Raw genomic sequence first — 27,995 nt, 5'->3', positions numbered from 1 at the left:
AATGCATTCCCAATGACTAGAAAACTATACTATGCTACATACATACATATATATATATGTATGTATACATACACATATATACTATATATACACACTATATATATCTTTAATAAGCAATCCTCGTTATTCACCTACTCTCTAAAATATATTTGTAACCCCAAAATCAATACCTGTAGTATTTTCACAGTCATTTGCAGACACATGCAGAATGGTAAAAAATTAGTCACCCAACATGCATGTTACCAGCTGAGGTCAAACAAAGTGTCACTCTGCCTTCCAGTTTCAACTCTCATACTATAAAGTGTCCTTCTCATGAACTATTTAATGCCACATTTTTTGCATTTTTTTCAGTGGTGATTTTGCTGCTGAAATTGGCCTCCAAGCCTAGTGGTAAGGTGTTGTCTAGTGTTCATAAGTGAAAGGCTGTGATGTGTCTTAGAAAAAAATTCATGTGCTAGATAGGCATCATTCAGTCATGAATTATACTGCTATTGGGTGTGAGTTCAATGTTAATAAATCAACAATATGGCATATTCAAAAGTAGACAGGGGAAATTCACTGGTACATAAGGCCATTCCAGAAAGTGTTAAAACATTTATAGTGTGTTATGCAGCTATGAAAAAGATGGAAAAATGGCTAAAGTTGTGGATTCATGAAATGAAGACTGATGAAAAAGCACAGGAGACACCATTGTTGTAATGGTAAAAGTCAAAATTTACGATCACATTACCCAGGTCAGGAAAATGTTGAAACCCTGATCAGCTAGCACTAGCTGATTTATACATTTCAAAAGGCAGTACAACATGACAAATGTTCAACTTGCAGGCAAATCAGGTTCTGCAGATCAGGGGGCTGTGGAATAATTTTTTAAATGCCTTCTAAGTGTTATACAGGAAACGTGTTATGTGGAAGAGCAGGGTTCAACGCTGATGAGACTGGCTTGCTTTACAAGGCTGTTGGCAAATGAACCCATACGATGCAAACGGCCTCCAAAGCTCCCCAACTTTAAATTTTTCAAATATGATGCAACTGTGCTATTGTGTATCAATGCCAAGGGTAACTTTAAGTGCAAGTCCCTAGTGACGTACAGAGCCCCAAATCCACAGGAAATTAAAGGAAAAACCTGAACCATGTGTCAGTCCACAGTAGGTGGAATGAAAAAGTCTGAGTGATGTCAGAAATATTCTGCTTATCCAAGAAGTTGAATGCTATCTCCAGGGCAAAACTTCTGCCTCCACAGTTTTATTAACTTTGGATGATGTTTCAGTTTATTGCCATGAAGAACTTGAAAATGCCCACCCCAACCTAGACTGTATCTGTCTTCCAACGTTTCAACTAGGGCATAATAAAATCTTTCATGTGCACAACACAAAGGAGCTTTATAGCAAAGCTCTCAACACCAACAAGGACACCATGATGGACTACTGGAAATCAGTCACTATACGCACTGTTACTGTGTTGGCACAGCCTGGGATAGCATCAAGCAGACTATCAATAACAGTTGGAAAAATGGCCAGACTGCCTAAAAAATTTCAAAGGCCTTGAAGGTGTTACAGAAAATATAAAGGACAGTGTCATACATATCATGCACATCACAGGGTGAGTTAGTGGAAAAGGCTTCAATGACGTGATGAAAGATGTGGAAAAAATTTTGGCAGAGAAGGCAGTAGAACCCACTAACAAAGACAGCAAAGTAAGGCATCAGCTCAGTGATGATGAGGATGGTGATGAAAACCAGTCTAAGACTCCAAGAATTGTCCCTCGCATAGCAGCCAAAATAGCAGAATGAAATTCTGCCTTGGGAAAATTTTCAATGACATGAAAGAATGTGATTCTATGCTTGAATGCAGTCTTAAATTAAGAACCTAACCTCTACTCGTGTTCACTCCTTATGGTGAGACAATTAGAGATTTGACGCAAAAAGCCAAGCAGACAAGGCTGATACAACTTTTCAAGCCGGTTCAGGAGAGAAAATTGCTGATGCCATCAACAAGTGGCAAGAGTCAGTCCTGAGGTAGAATGGCTAGATGTTGACATGCCACCCTTGTCAATGTCTTCCGCTTCTACAGAGTAAGTTCCTTCAACCTCTCCCTTGGTTTTCTTGGGGCAAGCCAAGGTCAAGAGGTTTATCCACACAGTGCACTGCCCCATCACACATCCTGCAACTCTATCAAAATTAGAGTTTTAGTTAATGTTGATTTTTAATTCATTTGAGTTAATATTTAATGTTTTTCTAGGACTTTCTTTGCATGACTGTACTGTATAGCATTTCCTGTGTTTATTGTAGGAGCACTGCATCTATTGTTTACATGTGTGTATGACTGAGTGAAAGTTAAAGCAGTACAGTAATGATAGAACACATTATACAGATGATGTAATTGAAATATTTTTATTATAATGAAATACTGCATATATTTATAAGAAACATATATTAAATAAGGTGTCTTTAAACAGAGAAAAAGCATTCCATAAAGGTTATGTATTGATTGGTTGAGGAAAATGTGAACAGAGGCTCAAAGGAAATGAAACCTGTATTTCCCCTAGGAGCAATGGTCCAGCATTCACTAATTCAGTGTTTGTGGTGAATTTATAGAATCTAACCACCATAACAAGAATTGACTGCACCTATATAGGCATGTGTGTGTGTATCTGTAAGAAGTATTCCATGACTCAGGCCTTTATATTTCTCACAGACTTATGCTCCTCAAGGGTGGACAGGACAATGTTTTGGAGTAAAGAATACTTTTAATAAATGTTGGCAGAGCTGCCCTGAATGGTCCAACCCACCTGACTATGGATGTATAAAAAACACATAAAGGGGATGAGGCCTTTTTATCTCTTGTATCCGCAACACCACTCCCCCCAATGACAAATTGTTACAAGCTTGGCAGGGAAACTAAAAAGAAGCCATAAACGCATTTCTTTTTCTTTTCTCTTATACATTTCCTCTTCTACCTCTCCTTGTTCTTTTAAAATACTCAAGATGAATTTGTAGTATAAACATGGGCAGAACTGTTGCTGAAATTCTTCCTAAATGCATGATAACCCCTGGGTCTCTCTTGTGGATAATTTTCAGATATAGCATAAGGCTTTAGGCAGGTCAATTTCTAATGACCCTTCAGATGACCTTCCTCAGAAAGCTTTCATATGGATAGCAATTACGATGGTTCTCTTCAGTATGAATTATCAGATACTGAGTAAGATATTTCTCTGGCCAAAAGATTTTCCTGAATAGTTATATTCAAAAGGAAAGGTATTTCACCAGTATGAGTGCACTAAAATTGAAGTGAACACACTTGCAAAAGCTCTTCCTACATCTTTTAAACTCTGGTATGAATCTTTCGATGGTGAGTGAAAGATGAACTGTGGCTGAAGGCCTTTCCACATTCACTGCATTCAAAGGGTTTCTCTCCAGTATGAGTTCTCATGTGTTGAGTTAAGGCAAAGTTGTCACAAAAAGCCTTCTCACATTCTTTGCACTCATAGGGTTTTTCTCCAGTGTGGATCCTATTATGCCGAACAAAATTTGCAGGTTGGGTAAAGGCCTTTCCACATTCTCTGCATACATAGGGTTTTTCTCCAGTGTGAATCCTCATGTGTCGAGTAAAGGAAGAGCTATAGTAAAAGGCTTTTGCACATTCTTTACACTCCAAGGGTTTTTCTCCACTATGGGTCCTGTTATGTCGGATAAAAACAGAGTGGTGTGTAAAGGCCTTTCCACATTCACTGCACTCATAGGGCCTCTCACCAGTGTGAATCCTCATGTGTTGAATTAAGGAAGAGCTGTCACAAAAGGCTTTCCCACATTCTTTGCACTCAAAGGGCTTCTCTCCAGTATGGGTCCTCTTATGCCGGATAAAAGTGGAGCGGTGAGTAAAGGCCTTGCCACACTCGTTGCAGTCATAGGGTTTCTCTCCAGTGTGAATCCTCATGTGTTGAGTGAAGGATGAGTTGAGGCAAAAAGCTTTTCCGCATTCTTTGCACAAAAAGGGCTTTTCTCCCGTGTGGGTCATATTATGCTGGATAAAAGTGGAGCGGTGAGTAAAGGCCTTTCCACATTCACTGCACTCGTAGAGTTTCTTTCCAGTGTGAATCCTCATGTGTTGGGCGAAGGAAGAGCTGTAGTAAAAAGCTTTCCCACATTCTTTGCACAAAAAGGGCTTTTCTCTAGTGTGGGTCATATTATGCTGGATAAAAGAGGAGCGGTGGGTGAAAGCCTTACCACATTCTTTGCACTCGTAGGGTTTATCTCCAGTGTGAATACGCTGGTGCTCTGTGAGGTGAGACCTACGTTTGAAGGCTTTTCCACACTCGATACACTTGTATGGTTTTTCCCCAGTATGAAACCTCATATGTCGAATGAAGTCTGCCATATAACGACAGGCTTTCCCACATTCACTGCATTCATAGGGCTTCACTCCAGCATGAATCTGTTGATGCCGAACAAGGGCCCAATTCTTGCTAAACCCTTTTCCACACTCCTTGCATTTGTAGAGGTTATTCCTTGCATCAATCACAGGGTCTTTTCTTGGTCCCTGGGAATCATGTTCATGCAGAGCATCTCGTGTAGTGACTCGCTCCTGTAAAACCCTTAAACACAGACTATCATCTGTTTCCAAATCATGTTTATGGTTCAACTTCCTAGGGCATGTCTCCTCGTCAGGGTCTGTTCCTGGCCTTAAGTTCCCTTCCTGCATTTCTGACAGCTTTTCCTGATCTCTTGCTTGCCCCAATCTGGAATCTCTTGGGGCTGCCTGTGTCACTTGTTCCTTGAAAGGAGCTTCCTCGGTGAAGGCCAGGTGGGAAGCAGCAGTAAGCTCTGTGGTCTCATGTTTTCTTCTTTCACCTGAGGAAATCCAATACAAAAAAGGTGTCAGTGACATCAACAGAGAACAAACAAAATTACCACTTTGGTGGCAGAATGAAGATGAAAGTAATGCCTCTAATGCCCATGGCATTTTTACATCTCTTAAACCCAGGTTCACAATTTCTTCCTTTACTAATCCATGGACTCTAGATATCTTTAAAAGGTAACCCAGGAGGAAAAGCTGGGGCAGAGGACAGAGAATCTGGAGTGGAGACTCCTCCTCACTCCAGGATGGGGGCTGGTGAGCAGAGTAATGATTACACTGTATGTAATGTCTGTGCTCTAACATCTCATGGTGCTGTGACAGCACAGGGAGGGTGCACCTAAGTTGGCCCAGCTGCAAGACAGAATGAGGTCAGCGAGGACCACCTGAAAGGCTATGTGAGCTTATTTCCAAAGGAGAGTAGGAACTCCCTGACAGAGGAATTAGGAGAGAGATTGCAGCAGGTGACAGGAAGTACAAAGGTTGAGAGTCTTGAGAGAAGGCGAAGTGAAGAGGATGAGAGGATGGTGGAGATGAGGATGGAGAGGCAGGCAGGGACAGAGGAGAAACAAAATCTCAGGATTCTGAACTGTGTGAAAGTACAGGAAGGTGAGAAGCAACTGGGTGCACATGTTGAGTCTACTACTATGTCTGAGTAAAGACTAGGTGAACAGACACAAAATAGTAACATCTAGATGAAGAAATTATAAAATAGCACATTAATGAAGATCTATATGAAAAGAAAGATTAATAATATAAGTTGTCACTTCTCTTCAAATTCATCTATAAATTCAATACAACTTCAGATAAAATCCCATTAGGGTTTTTCATGGATATTGACAAGCTGATTGTGGAATTTACAGAAAAGCACAAAGAGATCAGGATATCTCTGAAGCAGGGGGACTTGCCCTTTGAGGAATTAGGATTATGATGAAATTATATACATTAAGGTGGTGTGATGTAGGCACAGATATAAGATATACTATCAAAATGTAATAGGAAGAAAACAGAACTGAGAGCTCAGAATGTATATACAAAACTTTGATATATGATGAAGTAGCAGAGACACCAGTGGGAAAGAAGGGACTATTCAATAAATGGGTCTAGTAAAAACATCTGCCATATGGGGTAAAAGGAAATTGTATTCCTACCTCACACCACACAAAAAATTCTCTCCAGATTGATTAAGACTTAACAGTTAGAAGCTAAACATTAAAAATGTTTAGTAAATAGTAAAAATGAATATCTTTGAGATCTTGGGAATGAGAGAGATTTCATAAACAAGATACAAAAGCATTAATTATAAAAAACTAGTCAATTTGACTAAACTACATAAAATTTTTAAAAAGACAAACAAAGGTGGCTATATTAATATCAGATAACATAGACTACAGGGCAAAGAAAATGAAACAAAGGAGAGATATATTATATAATGATAGAAGGATCAACCCATCAGGAAGACAGAACAATCCTAAGTCTGTAGGCACCAAATATCAGAAGCTCAAAATATATACACCAAAAACTGATTTGAAAAGAAAAATACACATAACCACAATTACAGCTGGAAACTTCAACACTCCACACCCAAAATGAAAACTGAACATATTACTATGAACTTACATTTCACAGAAGATGTATACTGGCCAATCAACATATGAAGAGGTACTCAACCTTCTTGGATATGAGGAAAGGGCAAATTAAGACCACAATTAAATTCCACTTTATACTCACCTGACTGAAAAAACTTAAGAACCTGACAATATCAAGTGTTGGAGAGGCTGTGGATCCAAGGAATCTTTCATACAATGCAGGTGAAGTGTAAATGGGCATAACTAACCATTTTAGAAAACAACAGAGCATCCTCTAGTGAAGGTCTCCTTTTGTTTACCTTGTAATTCAAAAATTTCAGTCCTAGGAATAGAACTAAGAGAAATTCCTACACATGTGCATGAGGACACATGTATGTGAATTTTCATGGCAGCACTGTTTGTGGGTAAAAAAACCTGGAAACAAGAAATGCCCATGAGAGTGCATAAATACAAAGTGTTACACTCATGCAAACAGCTACAGAAGAAAAGAATGAGTAAACTATAGCTATATGCATCATGAAGCTTAGTGATATACTGTTGAACAAAAAGTTCAAATCCCATAAGACAATATAAACTATGGTATACTTTTTATAATCATCTACATAAAGTAAAATATACTCACATGAGTACAATGAAACAGTTTTGCAAATTTTTTGAGAATGTCAGTTTTTAATGGCAAAAATGATATGTACATATCTTAAATTTATTTTTAGCGGTAAAATATACATAATATAAAATTTACCATTTTAAGATGAAACAATCTTTTTTTTTTTTAAGATGAAATAATCTTTAAAAGTAACAGATAGGATAATTAGATGAAGTGGACAATTCCTTAAAAGACTCAAATTACCAAAACTGACACAAGAAAAAACAGAATATCTGAATAGCCTTATATTTACCCAAAAAACAAATTTTGTTATGAACTGAATGTTTGTGTTACCCCAAATTCATGTGTTGAAGCCCTAACCTCCGATGTGTATTTGGAGATAGGGCCTTCACAGAAGTAATTAAGGTTAAATGAAGTCATAAGGTTGGAGCCCTGATCTGATAGGACTAGTGCCCCAAAAGAAGAGACATCAGAGAGCTCTCCCTCTCCCCTCCACAATCCCCAGCACCACAGACCACACCTAGGAAAGGCTACAGTCTCTCTTTGTCTTCTTATAAGGATGCTAATCCCATCATGGGGGCTCCACTCTCATGACCTCATCTAAACCCAGTCATCTCCCAAAGGCCCCATCTCCTAATATCATCACATGGGGAGTTAGGGCTTCAACATATGAATTTTGGGAGGACACATTCAGTCCATAACCAAGTTAGATGAGAAAAAGTATCTAAATCAATCAGCACGGTGCATGGCAAATGTTCAGTAAATGGTAGACCACTATCTATTATAATTATTACAGTTGCATTTGCCAATGAGAATGTCAACAGTAACCTGAATAAGAACATTTCCAGTACTGTGGTGCTGAGAAATACCACTACTGGGCCTCCAAGAGTAATGGGGAAGATACCTCCTGCTCACCAGTATGTGGAGCAGTAAGGACTCTCACACATGACCAGTGGGAATCTGAAATGGTGTAGTCACTTTGAAACTGATTGTTTTTCTATTAAAGCTAATCATATACCTATACCATGACCCAGCCAGTCCGCTCATTTGTATATTCCCAACAGAAATGTGTGCTTATAGCCAAGAAAAAATATGATTGAGAATATCCATAGCATTCATAGCATTGAGAACATTCTTTGTAATGTCTGGAAAATGGAGACCAAGCCAAATGACCATCAACAGGAAGATGGGTATAGTATGTATTCATTCATTGAGATATTGCACAGTAAGAAACTAACTCCAAATATATGCAACCACATGAAGGAATCTCAGAGTCATGATTATCAAAAGAAGACAGGACAGTATTATGTATTGTGGGGTTTATTTATAAGCCTTCAAAACTCATCTATAGTGATAGGGTCCTTTTGTAGAAGGGGATATTAACAAGGAAGGAGCACAAGAAGCCTGTGAGGTGCTGGAAATACTGTATTTCTTGACCTGTGAGGTGAATACTCTGCTTTATATACGTAAAATTTCATAAAGATGAACATTTAAAATTTGTACCTTCACTATGTATAAATTATACCCCAGTACAAAAATTAAAGAAAACAGTCAAAATAGTAAAGAGGAGTCCTGTGTAGATGTCTCTTCTAAGAATGAGAAAACTCCTCCAAGAAGCTTGGCTGTTCCGAGTCAACAACATTTAGATACTATTGAGGAGCTAAGAACATTTTTTGGTCTATGTTTCCCCCACATGTCAGGAACTTCACAGGTTTTTTTATGTCGAATAGAGAGAAGATGAAGATATAGAAGAGGTAGGAAATAAGAAGCATGTCCCCTGAAGCAGTGAACAGACTTATGTTAGGGTTTCCCATAATCCCTGCCTCATGGTGTTCACACCCTTTTATGATCCCCTGTGCCTGGACCTCGATTTGATTCTAAAGAAGAGAATATGGCAAAGATGATGAAATGTAAGAGAGAAAGTATATGTGTAGCGTCCCTCTTGCTGGAGTCTCTCACACCATTACTTGATTTGAAGAAGTAAGCCGACATGTTGTCAGCTGCCTACGATTGCAGCTTTGCAGTTGACCCAGCCAAGTTGTGCCTGGACTTCTGCTCCACAGATGAGAGACAGTAAGTGACTGATATTTTAAGCTACTGTGTTTGTGGTAATATTGCCACACAGCAATAGAAAACGAATACACCTGAGAAAGCAGGTGAGGTGTGATCTAGACTCTGCTGGGGGAATCGGCCATGGCCAGGGATGAGAACTCCTCTGCAGAAGCGAGAAGGAAGCTGCAGGGATGAGTCAGTAAGGGCTAAGTGCAAGAAAACCAAGTGCACAGCCTTCACTTTCAACAGGAAGTAGGTCATATGCTGAGATCATCAGTGGCTAGGGAGGTGGTGAAATTTGGAACAAGACATGAGTGGGTGGGGAAGTGGACATAAGACAGAGCTAACCAGAGGCGCAGAGTAGATCTGGGGAGACCAGTTAGGAATTTGTTAGAATCATGCAGGCAAGACATGATGGTAGCCAGGACTAGGGTATTAATGCTGGAACTAATGGAACTGGTGAAGGCAATGGATTCAGGAAACATGTATGATGAAATATGATCAAGATTCAGGGATGGCTGGATATTCGGTATGAGGAAGATGGAGGTGTTGAGAGGTTGTCCAAGTTTGTTTTTGCTTTTCTTGACTTACTGAATGGCAGGACCATTAATTGAAAATGGGGAGACAGGAGGAGCAGGCAAGATCATGAAGTCTTTTTTAGGCATGATGGGTGTGAGGTGCCTTTGAAACATTCAAGTGAAGATGTGGAATTGTAGAGAGGGGTGAAGGTGTGAGACAGACTCTGAGGGACTGAGGAAGGGTTGACCAAAGACACTCACGAGCTGTCCGAACAGCCTGAAGGAACAGGGGAGGGGAAAGATCACGAACCTGCATTGGTGCCTATCCATATACTTGATGGCTCCAGTGGCCCTTAGCAGCCCAGACGTGGGGCTGACAAAGGTAAATATCCCCTTGAGGTTTTACAAGACAGGAAGACAAGAAGGTTAGGGACTACTTCTGAATATCTGATTCACAAATGGAAGGATGCATGCATGGATATATAGATAAATAAATGATTGGATGGAGAAGGTGGAAAAGGGTAGGATGCAAAGTATAGCTGGAGACAGTAATCTGCAGAAAAAGAAAGGACTGTCTTTTCTGAATCCGGAAGTAAGTTTGAGATACCATTATTCATTATGACTAATAATACGTGATTATTACTAACAGGTAACTTATGTTCAGCCACTTACTTTGGGCCAGGCCATGTGCTAACAAGCAGATTCGTGTTATCTAATTATATTCCCAAACAATTCAATGATGCAGAAACTATTATTACTACCCTTTTCAATGTAGCTAGGTTTAGCAGACTGAGTATATGTTCATCATACCCACGGCCTCTTCTCCTTGGGCACAAATCTAAACCACATTTCCCAATTTGATACAGAGCCCTAATGTCTAATGCCCAGTTCTGATCGATGGAATGCCAACAGAAGTGATGTGCGTGTGCAAGTGGTTATGACTACTCCCCTTCTCTCCTATTCGTCTTAGCCAGCTGGATGATGGTTGGCCGGGGCAACCTGAAAGCCAGGTATTGACAACAGAAGGCACCTGGATCCCTGAATAAATATGTGGTACGGAGTTCCCCTGATGACCCACATTAAACCACGGCATGAATGAGAAAAAACTCTTAATCTGTTGACCCACCAATTTTGGAGTTTATCTTTTGCAGCAGGTAGCATTAACTCAGCCTAACTTGTATACCAAAGGCACAGAGAGATCTTGCAACTTCCCCAGGGTCATGAGGCTGGTGAGTGGCCAAGCATTTAGAGCCTGTCTCTTACCTAATATACCACATTTCAACCCTAGGAAAGGCAAAGAGTGTGATGGGGGTGGGAAGACGAGAAACACAGTTCAAGGTGCTCCATGACCACCCAAGACCCCAGGAAGGCCACAAAAAGAAGCTGCCCATGGAATTTCAGACACGGTGACCTCCTGGTAGTCTGCCAGCTGCCATGACATGCACCTGCCATGACACCACCTGCCAGACTCCCAGCCACCTACCTGTATAGGTGCTTTTGAAGAGGACTTTCTTCCCTGGCCACAGTTCTTGCCCATGCTCCAGAAGGGAGATCAGCTCTGGTTTGGGAACAGGATGCCCTGTGCATAGAGAAATAAATCGGGCCTGGGTTTACAGGTAAAGACAAAAGGAAAAGTCCCAAGTATACAGGAGTATACACTTTTAACACACCACCATGAAACCCCAAAAAGGGGACTTCTCCTTCCAGGTGTTCCCTAATTAAGTCAGTAGGATTCAGCCTCCCTGTGCATCAGAACTGCCTGGAGGTGTCTGGTTCCAGTCACAGAACAAATTAAACCAAATCTCGGGGCATAAGGACTGAACACTGGTAGTTTTTAAAGCTCCCCAGGTGATTCTGGTGCCTAAAAATGGCTAAAACACCGGACTAAATCAACTAGTGAACGGCATCTACTGATAGCTGTCTGAGGTGGGCCATGACCAAAGACTGCTACCCATTCTGCAGAGAGGGCCTAACCCAGGCTGGGAAGACAGGGCTGAACGTGGGCACCTGCTGCCCTACTTGCTGCTGCATCACCTTGCGGTCACTTCGAGGATGCTGGCCTGATGACCAAGGAGAGACTGGTCCAAGGCTGGGGCCAGGAGAGAAAGCACACAAACAGAGAGAACTGGGCTGGCATCTACCAAGGCGGGAGCCAGCACCACCTCAGGCCTTCTCCTTAGGTGGAGTAATACATTCTTTTCAGGGACAAACCAGTATGAGGCGATTTTCTGGTATATGCAGCCAGTGTGTTCTGCCAAACGTGAAGGCTTGAAGACAGAAAAACTCTGGAGAGAAGTCAATCACTGAGGCACCAGGATCCCCGGAAACTTCAACCAGAATGCAACCAGTTGTCACGCAGCAAATGTTCCCTGATGTCTGCTATGTACCTGGCACGGGCTTGGTGATAGGACAGCGGATAAGGTGAATCAGACCTTCCTTCGTCTCTGTTGAGGAACTCAGCTCCCGCCCCCTCAGGGACTTCACTCCTGGTGTTCCCTCCACTGGAATACTATTCCCCCCGTCTCTTTCCAATAACTTATCACAACTGTCATAAAATAGCATTATATTCACACTTTAGATGACTGACCTCCCGGGAGGGACTATGTGGACACAAGGCTGGAAGAGCCCTGTCAGAGGGAACCATCTGGGAAAAGGGAGACTCTGGGCCTCCATTCAATTTGTACTCAGACCAATTTCTGGGTAGACTGGCCATTGAAGGTGTAGGTGGGAGAACATGTGGGATTTATTACGTTTTTATATATAATATATGTATGGTACTTGCTGTGTTCTTAGTTCTATTCTAAGTACTTTACAAGTGTTAGTTCACTTGGGTGAAGTGAAAGGTTACTATAAAAATACAATAAAATCAAAATAATCATATCAAGTCCCAGCAAGCTCATGCTGCCTGCTCAAGGCTGTGAGTCCTTTGGCTGTTCTGTCTGCTGACAGGAAAGTTAGCCAACAGCCATGGGAGCACTAAGGACTCAGCACTAAGCCAGACTCTCTGAACAGCAGTCAGGAGGCAGGAAAGAGAAGGGACAAAGGAACAGCTTTCTCAGAGGCCATCACTGCCATTTGATGAGTGCCTGTGCACCCTCTACAATTACCTCCCACAGCAGCAGAGCTGCAAGGCCCAGGCCTTAGGAGACAGGGACAACTGTGCAGGAACCAGGGGCCAAAGAAGCCCCTCAGCTGCGACTGTGTTGCCTAGAAAGATACGAACAGCACCAGTCAAACATGTTCCTGCCTGTCTGATTCACCCCCTTCTCGGAACACCTCCCCTTGCCCACAGGTCCTACTAAGGCGACTGTGAGGACATCGGCCCAACCAACCTGAACCAATCACTCTTAATGGGATCTGGAATAAGGACATCAGACTGAGGCCAGCTCGTGCTGCACGCCTGGTAAAAGCGTTGACAGCTCTGTTTCTTATACACCAATCCCTGGGGCAGATACAGGGAAACTAATCAAGAGGAGGTTAGATCAGAACATGCTGAGGCTGCGGGGAGAAGGGAAGCTGGGTTCCTGAGGCCTTCTCAACCAGCCGTGCTTGGAGAGAGAGGGTGGACTGAAAGAGGCCGTGGGTACCACACGGGAGAGAGATGAGGCCTTACCCAGAGAGACCAGGAGCCCACAAGTTTCCAGCATCACCTCCTGGTATAAGGTCCTCTGGGCCAGGTCCAGATGTCTCCATTCCTCCACAGTGAAGGTCACGGCCACATCTTCAAATGATACCAATGCCTGGAAAGTCAAACAGAGGTGGGGGCGTGGCTGTATGGCTATTAGATGAGATTAGAGCCTATTGTTCGGTTACTGGCAAGAGTCCAGAATGACACAAGGCCTGAATCGCTGAGTAATCCTGAGAACCTAGCTCTGTGCCTTTGACAGAATACAAAGGTGTGGGACAGAAAAGCCTCTTCTACGGGAAGCCATTGGAGAGTGACCCAAAACAACGATAATCTCGGGTGGACTGTGAGGAGCAGGCAGTAAGTGCTCTGGGACGTTAGAAGAGCGGGGTGCGGGGGATAATAACTCAAATAATGACAACAGCAGCAGCAGAGCCTCACGGGTCCACACTGCCTGCACCTGAGGGCTTTACACTGTGTTCAAGCAACCAGAAGTCTCTAGGTCTGGAGCCAGACTCCCAGGGTTTAAACCCAGCCTTCTGCACCAACACCAGCTAATTTGAGCCTCAGTTTCCATGTCAATACAATAATAGTTCCCACTGCACCAGGTTGTTGTGGTGATTAAAGAGAAAATGTTCATAAAGCAAACACTGCAGTACCCAGCACACGACCGTGCTCGGCGCATCTGCGAATTTCATTAACTGTCCCACAGCCCATGAGGTAGATGCCATCCTCTCATTTGCAATCAGCAAATGAAGGCTCAAAGTCATCCAGTTACATGTCTATTGAGAAGGGGCAAGATTTGAACCCACATCCTTCTGGTCCAGACATCGTGGGGGGTTTAGATTTAAATCTAAGTATGACCGGAACCCGGGAGGGTAGAATCTTTCATTCATCAGCCACTTACTGAGCACCTGGTACAGGCCCAGCGCTCCTCTACGTCTGGGGAATAGAGCAAAGGAGCTCACGCTCTGAGGTCGGGGAAAGATCCTGGGCAAGAAACTAAGTAAATGAGCGAGGTAAGTCATATGGCCCCAAAGGCTCCGAAAACAACAAGAGACAGTGACGCGACTGCAGACTGAGGCAACTGGGGACGACCTGAGGGGACACTGGAATGAGGCTGGAATGAAGTCGGGGGCAAGCCAGGCGAGGAAAAACGAACACCTGAGACAAGTCCGGAAGGTGATCAGAGCTCTGACGAGAGTAAACAGGCTGAGCGCTGGGGAGTAACTTACGGTCTGTTGTGTGTTCACGTCCCAAGGACGTAACCCGCCTGTACACCGTCATCAATGAATGCTGTAATGGATTCCCTTTGCAAGTATAAGGAAGCGTGGTAAACAGGAAAATGGATTCGCTGCCATAAGCGGCAAGCCAGCTTCAGCTGTAACGCACAGATGGCACCTGCAAACTTACAGCCAGTGACCACCGTGTCTTCCAGCCTGGTCAGGGCCCTTCTACTCCTATTGGAGGAGCAGCAATTCCAAAAGCCGTGCTCCCACCTCACCTCTGCTCTCGAGGCTCTCACCAGCCCCCAGCTTCCAGCTGGGCGAGGCCTGGGGGCCAGACTCCCCTGGAGTGAGCCTAAGGTAGGAGCAGGAGCAGGGGAGGCCCTCTCCAGAACCGCATCCAGAGTGATGCTCTGGGTCGTGCTGAGCACTGACGGTCACATGCATACCCTCTCGGGTTCCCTGAACTGAGAGAGAACTGTGTCTATTTCAGCTTTATGCCCGAGGGAACGCAGGCCAGGCGCAGCGAAGCGACAAGCTCAAGGCTGGCGCCAGAAGTGGGCGCCTCTGATCACCCGCGGCCCGCATTCAGAACCCCGGGCTGGACGCCATCAGACCTGCCGCTCCCCCACCCCATTCCCCCAGCACCTCAGACGCAAGAGCGTAAGCGGGAGAGGCCGAGTCCCGGGATGCCCTCATGCCCGCGCGCCGGCCTGCGGGACCCCACTCACCCGCGCCGGCGCTGCCATGGGCCAAGCAGGCGGCGAGAGGCCGCGAGAGGCGGCGACAAAGGCCAGTCCGGCGGGCTCAGCCCGTCCCTCACGCCAGCCCTGGGCCGGGCGACCTGGGCCCTCAGTCCACGACGGCTAACAGGCACGCGGGACCAGGGCGCCGCCTCCAGGGGCTGGGGGACAGGGCAGGCGCCGAGGCCCGGGGGCGCGCTCGCGGACAAGCGTCACTGGGGGGCCAGGGCTCAGACAAAAGCGTGGGGGTGGGGCCTGTTCTCCTCACTGCCCTCTGCTCGGGCACCGAGACCCTCTGGAGGCAGCCGCTCCGCAGGGATCCAGCCAGGAGGGCCAGTAAGGACACACCAGTCACAACCAAACACGTCTTAAGATACGACGCCGGAAGTCCCGCCCTCGCTGCCGCAGGAAACGCCCCTCTCTGCTTTCCGTCCGGGGCCCAGCACCCGCCGCCGACATTCGAGGCACTGCCTTCTGGGTAATGTAGTTTCTGACTGCATTCTGGTGAACAGCAGATGGCACTTCCTGTTCTCTGTGAGACAAGGTCCTACAGTTCCAAGGAGGACGCGAGGCGTGGCTTCCCTTCCTCCTAAAGGAGACTCACACGTTTCAGTGGCCCTTAGGCAATGCCTTGGCCTCAAAGGCCTCTAACTTGTAACCCATGCCCTGGCTTTCCTGTGTCTGCTTGTGTGAGCACTTCACCTCTCTGAGCCAGGATTTACAATGAAAAATTAAGATAATTCTTTAATATAGTGATTTTAAATGTTCCCCTAATCAGTGGTTTCCAACCTGCAGATCACATCAGCACTACTTGGGAATTTGTTACAAATACAAGTTCTCAGGCCCCAATTCAGACTGTTGATGCAAATAATCCATAATCAATCTATAAATCAAAATTGGAGTGAGTTTATTATGAGCCACATCTGAGGACTAGCCCAGGGCTTTCTTTTTCCAAGGAAGGAAGGGCACCAAAGAAGTGGGGGTGTACAGAGTGATTATATATCATCTTGGAACAAAGAGCATACATCTCATATGATAGGAATGTCCCTTTGACAATAGTCAAGAGATTGCTTTGCTGGCACAGGTCAGTGAACACAGCAGCGTGGTGGTCACAAGGTGAGTGGTCACAAGGTGAGCACAGCAGGTCAGTAATTAATCCTTAGTTTAGAGAGAGATGCTTATCCTTAAAAAAATCCTGATATGGGGGGAAACTACATCCCTATCTTTAAGGGCACCATTCTTGTCTTTGCGACACATAAATATTTAACGCAGATGTATAATGCATGCTCAACAGACCACATCAAGCCCTTTTGGAAAAACAAGGTCAGGCCAAATTGTTTTATCCCAAATGGCTTCCCCATGTACTCCAATATATCATATTGTTTTTCATTTATTTACTAAGACCTACTGAATCAGATACTCTGGGGTGGGGCCCAACATCTGTGCTTAAACAAGCCCTCCAAGACATTTTAATGCTCCAACATATCTGGGAAGGCACTCTTTCAATTCCAGTGGATAAATGAGACAAAACTACCTACTTGGTGGGCAGGCCTGAGTGGATAGTGGAGTTGATATGGTTTCTAGTTTGTTATTTAAGATGACATGTCATTATTCATCTCTAATTCATAGGAACCAGGACTTCACCCCTCTCCTTCCACTCCTTCAGCCCTCAGGGCAGGCAGGCTCAGGCAGAAATGAATGATCATGAGACAGCCTAGTCTGATGTCCAGCAACTCAGGGTACTGGGTCTTGTTCTCATAAAATCACTGTCAACCCATTACCTAAACCTGCAGTCCACAAGAAGAGAGCAATACATTCTGGGGGTTGCGAGATGTGAAAGCATTAAGTGCAAAGAGGCATCCCCAGGATGCAGCAGAAACGAGAAAACATAAAGAAGTCACAATTTCCCACTTCTGGCCAAATTCCATTTTCCACAACTCATTCACATGGTTCCCAAATGTAAGGGAAGCTGGGACATGCTGTCCTCCAGAGCATCCTGGAAAAGATAATGGGATTGATGAGCACCCAGCCAGTTTCTAGCACAATCCCTTAATTTGGTCACCAGATATCCGCTTTACTATTTATCCTCTACATTCTACACTCTCACTTACTCCTTAATGTGACAAGCCAAAACCCCATCAGTCTCTGACTGCAGCTAAATTCTAGGATCTCAGGGTGATGTGTTTTGTTAATCATCCAGTGTAGGCTTTGTTCCTGTAAGATCAGGAAGCTCTAAACAAAGCTAAAAATGGTCTCCACCCAGACCTGATACACAGTTGAAAGTCAGGGACATGATGGAAGGACATAAACTACTGGAAAAAAAACCCTGCCAACCTAGATTTCCATGCATAGCAAAAATGTCTTCCAAGAACAGTGTGAAATAAGACTATTTAAAGTCAAAAACGTGAAATTTAATGGAAAAATAACCGATACAAAATGACAATCTAAATATTGTGTGTAAGGTCAAAGTAAAGTGATTCTAGTTGAAAAGTATGCAATGATCAAAGGAATGAGAATCCAAGAAAGAGGTGGTTTTGTGGGTTTATACCATCACTCATTAGCTATATGAAATTATTATATTTCCTTTTGGAATTAGAAAGATGGAATTACCATGTATATCCTCAAAATCACATAAGCTAATATGGGGAAAATTGTTCTAAATCCCCTATATTGTCCAAGTGGAAGGCAAAGCAATTTATAAATCTATAAAGTGTTAAAGATCTAAACAGATGGAAAGATATTTTGTGGTAATGATTTGGAAGATTCAACATAGTAAAGATGTCAAATCTCCCCAAACTGATATATAGTTTTAATGCAATTCCTATCAAACTAACAGAAAGATTTTTCTTTATAAATATAGACAATATTATTTTATATTTCACACGGAAATACAAAGAAAGTAGAATAGCTAAAACAGTTTGGAAAAGAAGAATGAAGTGGGAGAAATCACTCTACCTGAAGCTACAGTAATCAAGCCTGTGAGGTACTGGCGGAGAGACTGATACACTGATCAATGGAACAGAACAGAGAACCCAATAGCCCCAAACAAGAACAGCCACCTAAAATATGACAAAGGTGCACAAAAGCAATTCAATGGAGAAATCACAGTTTTTTAAATAAATGATGCTGGAGCAATTGGCTATCCATAGCCTAAAAAAGTGAACCTCAAACTATAACCGTACCCATCATACAAAGTTTAACACAAATGGGTCACAATTGAAATGTAAAATGAGAAACTATAAAATTTTAGGATGTAGGAAAAAATTCTTTAGGACCCAGGGTTTGGTGAAGAGTTCTTACAGATGACAGCAAATGCATGCTACATAAGAGAAAAAATAAATTGGACTTCATCAAAATTTAAAAACTTTGCTCTGAGAAAGACCCTATTAAGAGGATGAAAAGACAAGCTAAAGACCAAGAGAAAATATTTTCAAACTGCGTATCTGACAAAGCCCTCATACCTAAAATATATAACACTCAACATTAAAAACAATCCAATTAGAATATAGCAAAAGATAATAAGAGACATTTCACCAAAGATGATAGACAGATTTCAAATAAGCATGTGAAACAATGTTCAACATCTCTAGCCATCACCATTAGGCCAATGCAGATGAAGACCACAATGGGCTATCACAACACACCTATTAGAACAGCTTTGAAAAAAAGGAACCATACCAACAACTACCTGTGGAACAGTTTCCTCTGAGAGAGATCTGGAAACTGGATAAAAAGAACCTCCATGACAAGAGACAACACAGACGGGGGTGGAAGAGGCCGAGATACAGCCCTGCTGAGGAAAGTACTACACCCTAGTTGTGGTGCTTCACAGTCGGGAGCGATCTCAAAGGTATGGAGATTTTCCCACTTTTCCTGGAGAAGCGGGGGATTCAAGCTCCACATGAGGTACCCTAGCCCTTAGATCTAGCACAAGAGAAACAAGATCCCATAATACCTGGCTTTGAAAACCAATGGGGAATATGCCCAAGAAAGCTAGAACTTCAGGGAAAGAAAAGCCTGCTTTTAAGAGACCCATGCACAGACTCACTTGACCTGGAAACCAGCACAAAAACACGAGATTGAGAAAAACACATAGTCCATTGGTAAAAGAGACTCACTTACTAAGCCCAGAGTACATCCCAGGAGAGGCAGGAGGTGGCTAGGCCCACCCCCCAGGGATGAAACTGGTGGTAGCCATTATCATGACCTAGCTCAGTCATGCTGACACAGATGCTAGAAAGTACCATTGGAATTGTTCCTTCAGCCCACTAGAGCAGGCCCCACCCACTAGAGGACCTGAGGCAATCAAGTGCAGCCAGGCAGGAGATAGCCCACTCTAGGGACCAGTCCCAGCCCAGTTGTGAGACTGCAGTAGACTTGCTCCTGGCAAATAGCCACACAGGGGGTATCCACTCCACCTACCAATGCCTGAAATGGTTGCATGCTGCCATGTCTGTGGTCTGCCCTGCCCATCAGTGCTCCTGAAGCAGCTGTGTACCTATTGCAGAGCTGCATAGCCAGTTCTTGCCTGAGGCCTGTCTCACCCGAAAGTGAGCTGGCAACAGCCATGCACCATGCAACTAGCCTCACTGGAAGCCTGCCAATGCATCCAGGACAGCCAAGCACTGCAGGGCCATGCAGCTAACCACACTGGGGGCCTGCAGCAGTTGTGTGCCTCCAGTCCTAGAAACCACACTGGGGACCTGACTCGCTTACTAGCAAAACTGCAGTAGTTGAGTTCTCCTAGACCTCATAGCCAGCTATGCCAGGGGATTTCTCCACCCAATAACATGCCCCTAGCAGCCTCACACAGCCAGGTCCCACAACCAGCTGTCCTTGGGGCCAGCACAGTCTACCTGTGTGCCTGCAGTAGTAAGAATCCAACCACAACAGAAGGGAACAAACAGCTCACACAAGGGATGATGCTGGAGCACTTGGCATAGGTGACAAGAGGGGAGCACACTCCTGGGCCCCATAAGACATCTCCTATATAAGGCCACATTTCCAAGATCAGGAGACATAGCTGATCTAGCTACTACACAGAAATAACCACAGAGAAGTAAGCAAAATGAGGAGACAAAGGAATATGCTCCAAGTAAAAGAACAGGACAAATCATCAGAAAAAAGAATTAAATGAAACAGAGATAAACAATCTGCCTGAAAAAGAGTATGAACTAATAGTCATAAGCATGCTCACTGAACTGGGCAGAAGAATAGATGAACACAGTGAGAACTTCAAAAGAACTAGAAGGTATAAAAAAGAATCAATTGAAGCTGAAGAATACAGTAATGGAAATGAAAAATTCATGAGAAGGAATCAACTACAGAGTAGATGATGCAGAACAGATCAGTGATCTGGATGAAAGAGTAGAGGAAATCACTCAAGCTGAAAAGAAAAAGAAATTAAAAAGAATGAGGACAGTCTAAGGCACCTGTGGGACAATATCAAGCTTACTAACATTCACATTATAGGTGTCCCAGAAGGAGAAAAGAGACAAACGGGCAGAGAACTTATTTGAAGAAATAATAGCTGAAAACTTCCTAACCTGGAGAAGGAAACAGACATCCAGGTACAGGAAGGACAGAGAGCACCAAACATGATGAACACAAAAAGGCCAAGACACATTATAATTAAAATGTCAAGAATTAAAGATAAAGCAAGAATCCTAAAAGCCCCAAGAGAAAAGCAATAAGTTACATACAAAGGAAACTCCATAAGACTATCAGCTGACTTTTCAGCTGGAAAAGTCCAGAAGGAAGTGGTATGATATATTTAAAATGAAGAAAAGAAAAACTTACAACCAAGAATTCACTACCTAATAAGGTTATTATATCAGAATGGAAGGAGAGAAAAAGTTTTCCAGACAAGCAAGAACTAGAGGAGTTCATCACCACTAAACAAGCCTTACAAGAAATGCTAGAGGGACTTATTTAATTGGAAAAAGAAAGACCACAAAGAGGAATAAGAAAATTATCAAAGAAAAAAATCACCAGTAAAGGCAAAGATGTAGTCATGGTAGTGGATCAAAGACCTATAAAGCTAGTATGAAAGTCAAAAGACAAAAGTATTAAAGTCATATATACCTATGATAAGAGATTAATGGATACACAAAAATTAAAAGAAGTAAAATCTGAAACAAAAAACATAAAATGGGTATAGGAGAGAGCAAAAGTGTAGGGCTTTTAGTAAGAGATTGAACTTAAGAGATGATCTATTTAATATAGATTGCAATCTACATAGGTTATTATATATGACCACGAATGAAAAATCTATAATAAATACACAAAAAGTAAAAAGAAAGGAACCTAAACATAACACTAAAAGCCATCAAATCACAAGGGAAGAGAGAAGAGAAGAAAGGAACATAGAAAAATTACAAAAACATCCAGAAAAAAGTAACAAAATTGCAATAAGTACATAACTGTACTTTAAATGTAAATAGACTAAATGCTCCAAACAAAAGATTGAATGGCTGAAGAAAACAAGACCCATATATATGCTGCACACAAGGGACACACTTCAGACCTAAATACACTCACAAACTAGAAATTAAGGGGTGGAAAAACATCCTCCATGAAAATGGCAAAGAAAAGAAAGCTGGGGTAGCAATACTTATATCAGACCAAAAAAAAAGTCTTTAAAACCAAACTGTAATAAGAGCCAAAGAAGGGCTATACGTAATGACAAAGGGAACAATCCAACAAGAGGATATAACACTTGTAAATATCTATGTGCCCAAGAAAGAAGCACCTAAATATATAAAGCAAATATTAACAGACATAAAGGGAGAAATTGACAGTAATACAATAATAGTAGGGAACTTTAACACACCACTTATGTCAAAGGATAGATCATACAGACAGATGATCAATAAGGAAACACTAGCCTTAAATGACACATTAGACCTGATAGTCTTAAATGATATATACAGAACATTCATCCCAAAACTGAGGAATACACATTGTTTTTGAATGCACAGGGAACATTCTCCAGGATAGATCACATATTAGGCAACAAAACAAGTCTCAATAAATTTTAGAAATTGAAATAATATCAAGCATCTTTTCTGGGCACAGCAGTATGAAACTAGAAATCAACTACAAGAAGAAAACTGGAAAAGTCACAAATATGTGCAGATTAAACAAAATGCTACTGAACTACTATTGTGGCAAGGAAGAAATCAAAGGAGAAATAAAAATATATCTGAATATAAATGACAAGGAAAATATGACATACCAAAATTATGGGATACAGCAAACGTGGAACTAAGAGGGAAGTTTACAGCAATACAGGCCTACCTAAAGAAATAAGAAAAATATCAAATAAACAATCTACCATTACACTTAAAGAAAGTAGAAAAAGAAAAACAAACAAAGCCCCAAATCAGTAGAATGAAGGAAATAATCAAAGTAAATAAGAGCAGAAATAAATGAAATAGAGATTAAAAAGACAACAGAAAATGTGGATGAAACTAAGAACTGGTTCTTTGAAAAGATAAACAAAATCAACAAACCCTTAGTCAGACTCACTAAGAAAAAAAGAGAGAAGTCTCAAATAAATAAAATCAGAAATGAAAGAGGAGAAATTACAACGGATACCACAGAAATACAAAGGATTATAAGAGAATACTGTGAAAAACTATATGCCAACAAATTGGATAACCTAGAAGAAATGGATGAATTTTTAGACTTATACAACCTCCCAAAGCTGAATCAAGAAGAAACAGAGAATGTGAATAGACCAATCACAAGTAAAAAGATTGAAACAGTAATCAAAAATCTCCCAAAAAACAAAAGGCCAAGGCCAAATGGCTTCTTTGGAGAATTCTACCAAATATTCAAAGAAGATTTAATACCTATCCTTCTCAAACTATTCCAAGAAATTGAAGAAGACAGAATGCTTCCTAACTCATTCTATGAGACCAACATCACCCTAATCCCCAGACCAGACAAGGACAATGCAAAGAAGGAAAATTACAGGCCCATATCACTGTTGAATATAGATGCAAAAATGTCAACAAAATATTGGCAAACTGAATACAGCAACACATTAAAAGGATCATGCACCATGATCAAGTGGGATTCATACCAGGGAAACAGGGATGGTTCAACATCCACAAATCAATTAATGTGATACACCACATTAACAAAATGAGGAATAAAAATCACATGATCATCTTAATAGATGCAGAGAAAGCACTTGACAAGCTCCGACATCCATTTATAATAAAAACTCTCAATAAAATGGGCATAGAAGGAAAGTAACTGAACATAATAAAGGCCATATATGGCAAACCCACAGCTAACATCATACTCAATGGGGAAAAACTGAAGCCATCCCTCTGAGAACAGGAAGAAGACAAGTGTCCCCACTCAAGCCACTCTTATTCAACATAGTACTGAAGGTTTTGTCCAGAGCAATTAGGCAAGAAAAGGAAATAAAATGCATTCAAATTGGAAAGGAAGAAGCAAAACTCTTGCTGTTTGCAGATGACATGATTCTATATATAGAAAACCCTAAGGAATCCATCAGAAAATTATTAGATAATCAACAACTACAGCAAAGTTGCAGGGTACAAAATCAACTTACAAAAATCAATTGCATTTCTGTACTCTAATAATGAACTAGTAGAAAGAGAACTCAAGAATACAATCCAATTTATAATCACAACAAAAATAATAAAATATCTAGGAATACTTTTAACCAAGGAGATGAAAGCCCTTTACACTAAAAAATATAAGACATTACTGAAAGAAATAGATGTCATAAAGAAATGGAAAGATATTCCATGCACATGGATTTGAAGAAGAAACATAGTTAAAATGTCCACATTACCCAAAGCAATCTACAGATTCAGTGCAATCCCAATCAGAATCCCAATGACATTCTTCACAGAAATAGAATAAAGAATCCTAAAATTTATACGGAACAACAAATGACCCCAAATAGCAAAAGCAATCCTGAGAAAAAAGAACAAAGCTGGAGGGATCACAATCCTGGATTTCAAAATATACTACAACGCTGTAGTGATCAAAACAGCATGGTGCTGGCACAAAAACAGACACAGAGATCAATGGAACAGAACTGAAAGCCCATAAATAAAACCACACATCTATGGACAGCTAATCTGCAACAAAGGAGCCAAGAACATACAATGGAGAAAGGAAAGTCTCTTCAATAAATGGTGCTGGGAAAACTGGACAGTCACATGCAAAAGAATGAAAGTAGACCATTATTGTACACTATACACAAAAGTTAACTCAAATTGGACTAAAGACTTGAAGGTAAGACCTTGTACAGAGTTCTTTGACCTCCTCGCCTTCCAGGGACACTGGGATCTGGAGCCTACGTGAAAGAATGTGTCTGGGTTCGGAGACAAAGATGGCCACTTCGACCCTGACCCCAAGGCACAACTTACTAAGACAGTGTCCTGCATCATGTTCCTTGTCTGGGCTGGCCACCCCGACGGGCACCTAACCAGACTATAGAAACATCACATCCATGGGAACAAAAAGATAAAAACATCCCATCTATGAGAACAAGAAGAAATAACTCAAAATATCTAAATGTCTGAAACCTTAAGTCAGAACCCAGAAAATATTAGAATAAAAGGGAGTCACAAGCATAGAACCAACTGGGAGTCTCACTGAGGGAAGGAAACTTTGCCTCAGACCCAGACAATTGGCACCCCTGCCTGCTGTACAAACTATTGGGACTTCCCCAGCTGATTGCGGCATGGATGTTCTAAGTACCAATTTGTTGTTTGCTTCCCCGCTCCTTGTTCTGTTTTCCTTTATCAATAAACTTGGATTGCCTAAACAACCAAGTAGCGTTGGTGGTACCTGTCATTCCTTGCCCTTTGTGACTGCGGACAACAGACCTAAAAACATAAAACTCTTAGAAGAAAATATAGGCAATACATTCTTTGACATTGGTCCTAGCAGCATCTTTTCAAATACCATATCTACTCAGGCAAGGGAAGCAAAAGAAAGAATAAACAAGAGGGGCTACATCCAACTAAAGAGCTTCTTCAAGACGAAGGAAACCATGAACAAAATGAAAAGACAGCCCACCAACTGTGAGGAAATATTTGCAAATCATATATCTGAGAAGGGGTTAATCTCCAAAATATATAAAGAACTTGTACAACTCAACAACAATAAAACAAACAACCTGATAAATATATGGGCAGAGGATCTGAACAGACATTTTTCCAAAGAAGATATACAGATGGGCAACAGGCGCATGAAAAGATGTTCACACCACTAGTCATGGGGAAATGCAAATCAAAACTACAATGAGATATCATCATGCACCTGTTAGAATGGCTGTAATCACCAAGACAAAAAAATAACAAATGTTAGTGAGGTTGTGGAGAAAAGGGAACCCTCATCCACTGATGATGGGAATGCAAACTGGTGCAGCCACTATGGAATACAGTATGGAGATTTCTCAAAAAATAATAAATAGAAATACAATACAACCCAGCTATCCCACTACTGGGTATTTATCCAAAGAGCTTGAAGTCAGCAATTCAAAGAGATTTATGCATCTCTATGTTCATTTGTTGCAGTATTATTCACAATAGCCAAGATGTGGAAGCAACCCATGTGCCCATCAACTGATGACTGGATAAAGAAAATGTGGTATACATATATACATATACACACACAATGGAATACTACTTAGCCATAAGAAAAGACAAAATCGTCCCATTGGCAGAAACATGGATGTTAAACAAAATAAGCCAGACAGAAAAACAAACACCATATGATTTCACTCATATGTGGAAGATAAACAAACGTATGGACAAAGAGAACAGATTAGTGGTTGCCAGAGGGAAAGGGGGTTGGGGAGTGGGCGAAAGGGGTAAATGGTCACTTATATATGGTGATGGACGAAAATTAGTCTATTGGTGGTGAGCACGATGCAATCTAAACAGAAACTGATAAGTAATAACGTACACCTGAAATTTCACAATGTTAGAAACCATTATGACCTCAATAATGTAATTTAAAAAAAAGAAAAAGATAACTTGTATAGCCTTACATCTATTATAGAAATTAAATTTCTATTTAGAAACCTCCCCACAAAGCAAACTGCAGGCTCTAATGGCTTCACTGTGAATTCTACCAAACACTCAAGGAAGAAGTAATACCAGTTCTGCACAAACTCTTCCAAAACATTGAAGAGTAGGGAATGTTCCCCCAATACATTCTGTGAAGCTAGCATTATGCTTGATACCACAACCAGACTAAGGCGTTACAAGAAAATGACAGACCAACATCCCTCATGAACATACATGCAGAAATCCCCATAAGATTTTAGCAAATCAAGTCCAGCAATATATAAAAAGGATCATGCATCAAGACAAAGTGGAGTTTATTCCAGGAATGCAAGGTTTTCTTGATATTTGAAAAGCAGTCAATGTGATTTACCAATAAGACTGAAAAAGAAAAAACCATGTGATTGTAGTAGGCAGACTCTAAGATGGCACCCCCAAATCCATGCTTCCTGGTGTTTTCACACTTCTGTGGCTCTGTTCCACATTTTACCGGGGTTGGTCTATGTGAACCCTAGACTATAGTAGCAAAAGCGAGGACATACCACTTCTGAGTTTAGGTTATAAAAGACACTGTGGCTTCTTTCTTGGATCCACTTTCCTGTTCTTAGATCACTTGCTTTGGGGTAAGACATGCAATGAGAATCTCTGGAGAGATGCATGTAGGAAGGAACTGTAATCTCCTGCCAACAGCCATATGAATGAACTTGGAAATGAATCTTCCAGCCTCAGGCAAGTCTTCAGAGACTCCAGCCCAACCTGCCTGCATGACTGAAATTTCACAGGGAATCTGAACCTGAACTGCCTAGCGAAGCTGATCCCAGATTGATGTAAAATTCTAGAAAATGTAAACTATAGTGACAGAAAGCAGATCAGTGGTTTTCTGAAGATAAGTGGGTGAGAATGGAGAGATTACAAAGAGTACAAGGCAACTTTGGGTTTCATGGGGATAATTGTGTATTAAAATTTATCAGATTGTACACTTTATGTGTAGTTTATTATATATAAATTGTACTTCAGTAAAGCTGTTGAAAAAACAAAACAAAGGTAATGAATACTCAAATGCATCATTCCATAATTATTTTACTACATTTTGCATATGATCTAGAGGCTATTTATGTCTATTACATCTGTGTGGTGGAAACAGAATACAACGGTGTGATATTTCATGAATGAGATTCGACTTCTGCCTGGTGGCCCCCTCATAAGGGCGACTTGCCCAGCTCAGCTCTGGTGTGAGTTGTGTTGAACAAAGAGGGAGCACATTCCCCACACTTTGCAGGCCTTTCTCCAGAGTGAAATTTCTAGTAAGGGATGAAGTGAAGCCTTTGGCTGACACTTTCCCACATTTCCTGGACTAATAAAGTCTCTACAGGTTATGAATCTTCTGTGCTGAATCAGGGAGTACTTTGGGCTGAAAGCTATCTCACATTCATTGCACCTAAAATGCCCTTCTCTCGTGTGAACGTTTTGTTGGGGACTGAGGTGGGAGTTTGTGTTTTCCCATGTGCATTGCACTCATAAAGCCTTGTTCCAATGTGAATTCTCTAATGTTTTTCTGAGGCTGGATCTTCAGCTAAAGATTTTCCCACATTCCTTAAACTTGCCAGGCCTTTCTCTAGTGTGAACTCCCCGATGCTTGACGAGGTTGGGGCTCTGGCAGGAAGGGTTTCCCACAGTCACTGTGCTCATGAGGCCATTCTGGGTTGTGGAGTTTCTGGT

At 41.8% G+C, this 27,995-nt stretch overlaps 1 protein-coding gene across 3 annotated transcripts; it reads right to left on the bottom strand.

Annotated features, from left to right (window-relative positions):
• Positions 1-2,462: 2,462 nt before the first annotated feature.
• On the bottom strand, positions 2,463-15,548 carry ZNF599 (zinc finger protein 599). Of its 3 annotated transcripts, none has more exons than XM_046683592.1 (4): positions 15,199-15,548; positions 14,477-14,642; positions 11,100-11,195; positions 2,463-4,846 (listed from the first exon to the last, which is right to left on the bottom strand). In XM_046683592.1, exons 2-4 carry the CDS (start codon positions 14,526-14,528, stop codon positions 3,321-3,323), a joined length of 1,674 nt encoding a protein of 557 aa, XP_046539548.1. In that variant the 5' UTR covers positions 14,529-14,642; positions 15,199-15,548; the 3' UTR covers positions 2,463-3,320. The 3 variants fall into 3 exon arrangements, with proteins under 3 accessions (XP_046539548.1, XP_046539547.1, XP_046539549.1); XM_046683591.1 differs by lacking the exon at positions 14,477-14,642 and adding an exon at positions 13,230-13,356; XM_046683593.1 differs by lacking the exon at positions 15,199-15,548 and adding an exon at positions 13,230-13,356 and having other exon boundaries at positions 14,477-15,180.
• Positions 15,549-27,995: the final 12,447 nt, after the last annotated feature.

The sequence above is a fragment of the Equus quagga genome, chromosome 13, assembly GCF_021613505.1.
Source record: "Equus quagga isolate Etosha38 chromosome 13, UCLA_HA_Equagga_1.0, whole genome shotgun sequence".
Classification (NCBI taxonomy): domain Eukaryota; kingdom Metazoa; phylum Chordata; class Mammalia; order Perissodactyla; family Equidae; genus Equus; species Equus quagga.
The sequence above is the reverse complement of the archived record's forward strand: the minus strand, read 5'-3'. Positions and strand labels throughout refer to the sequence as shown.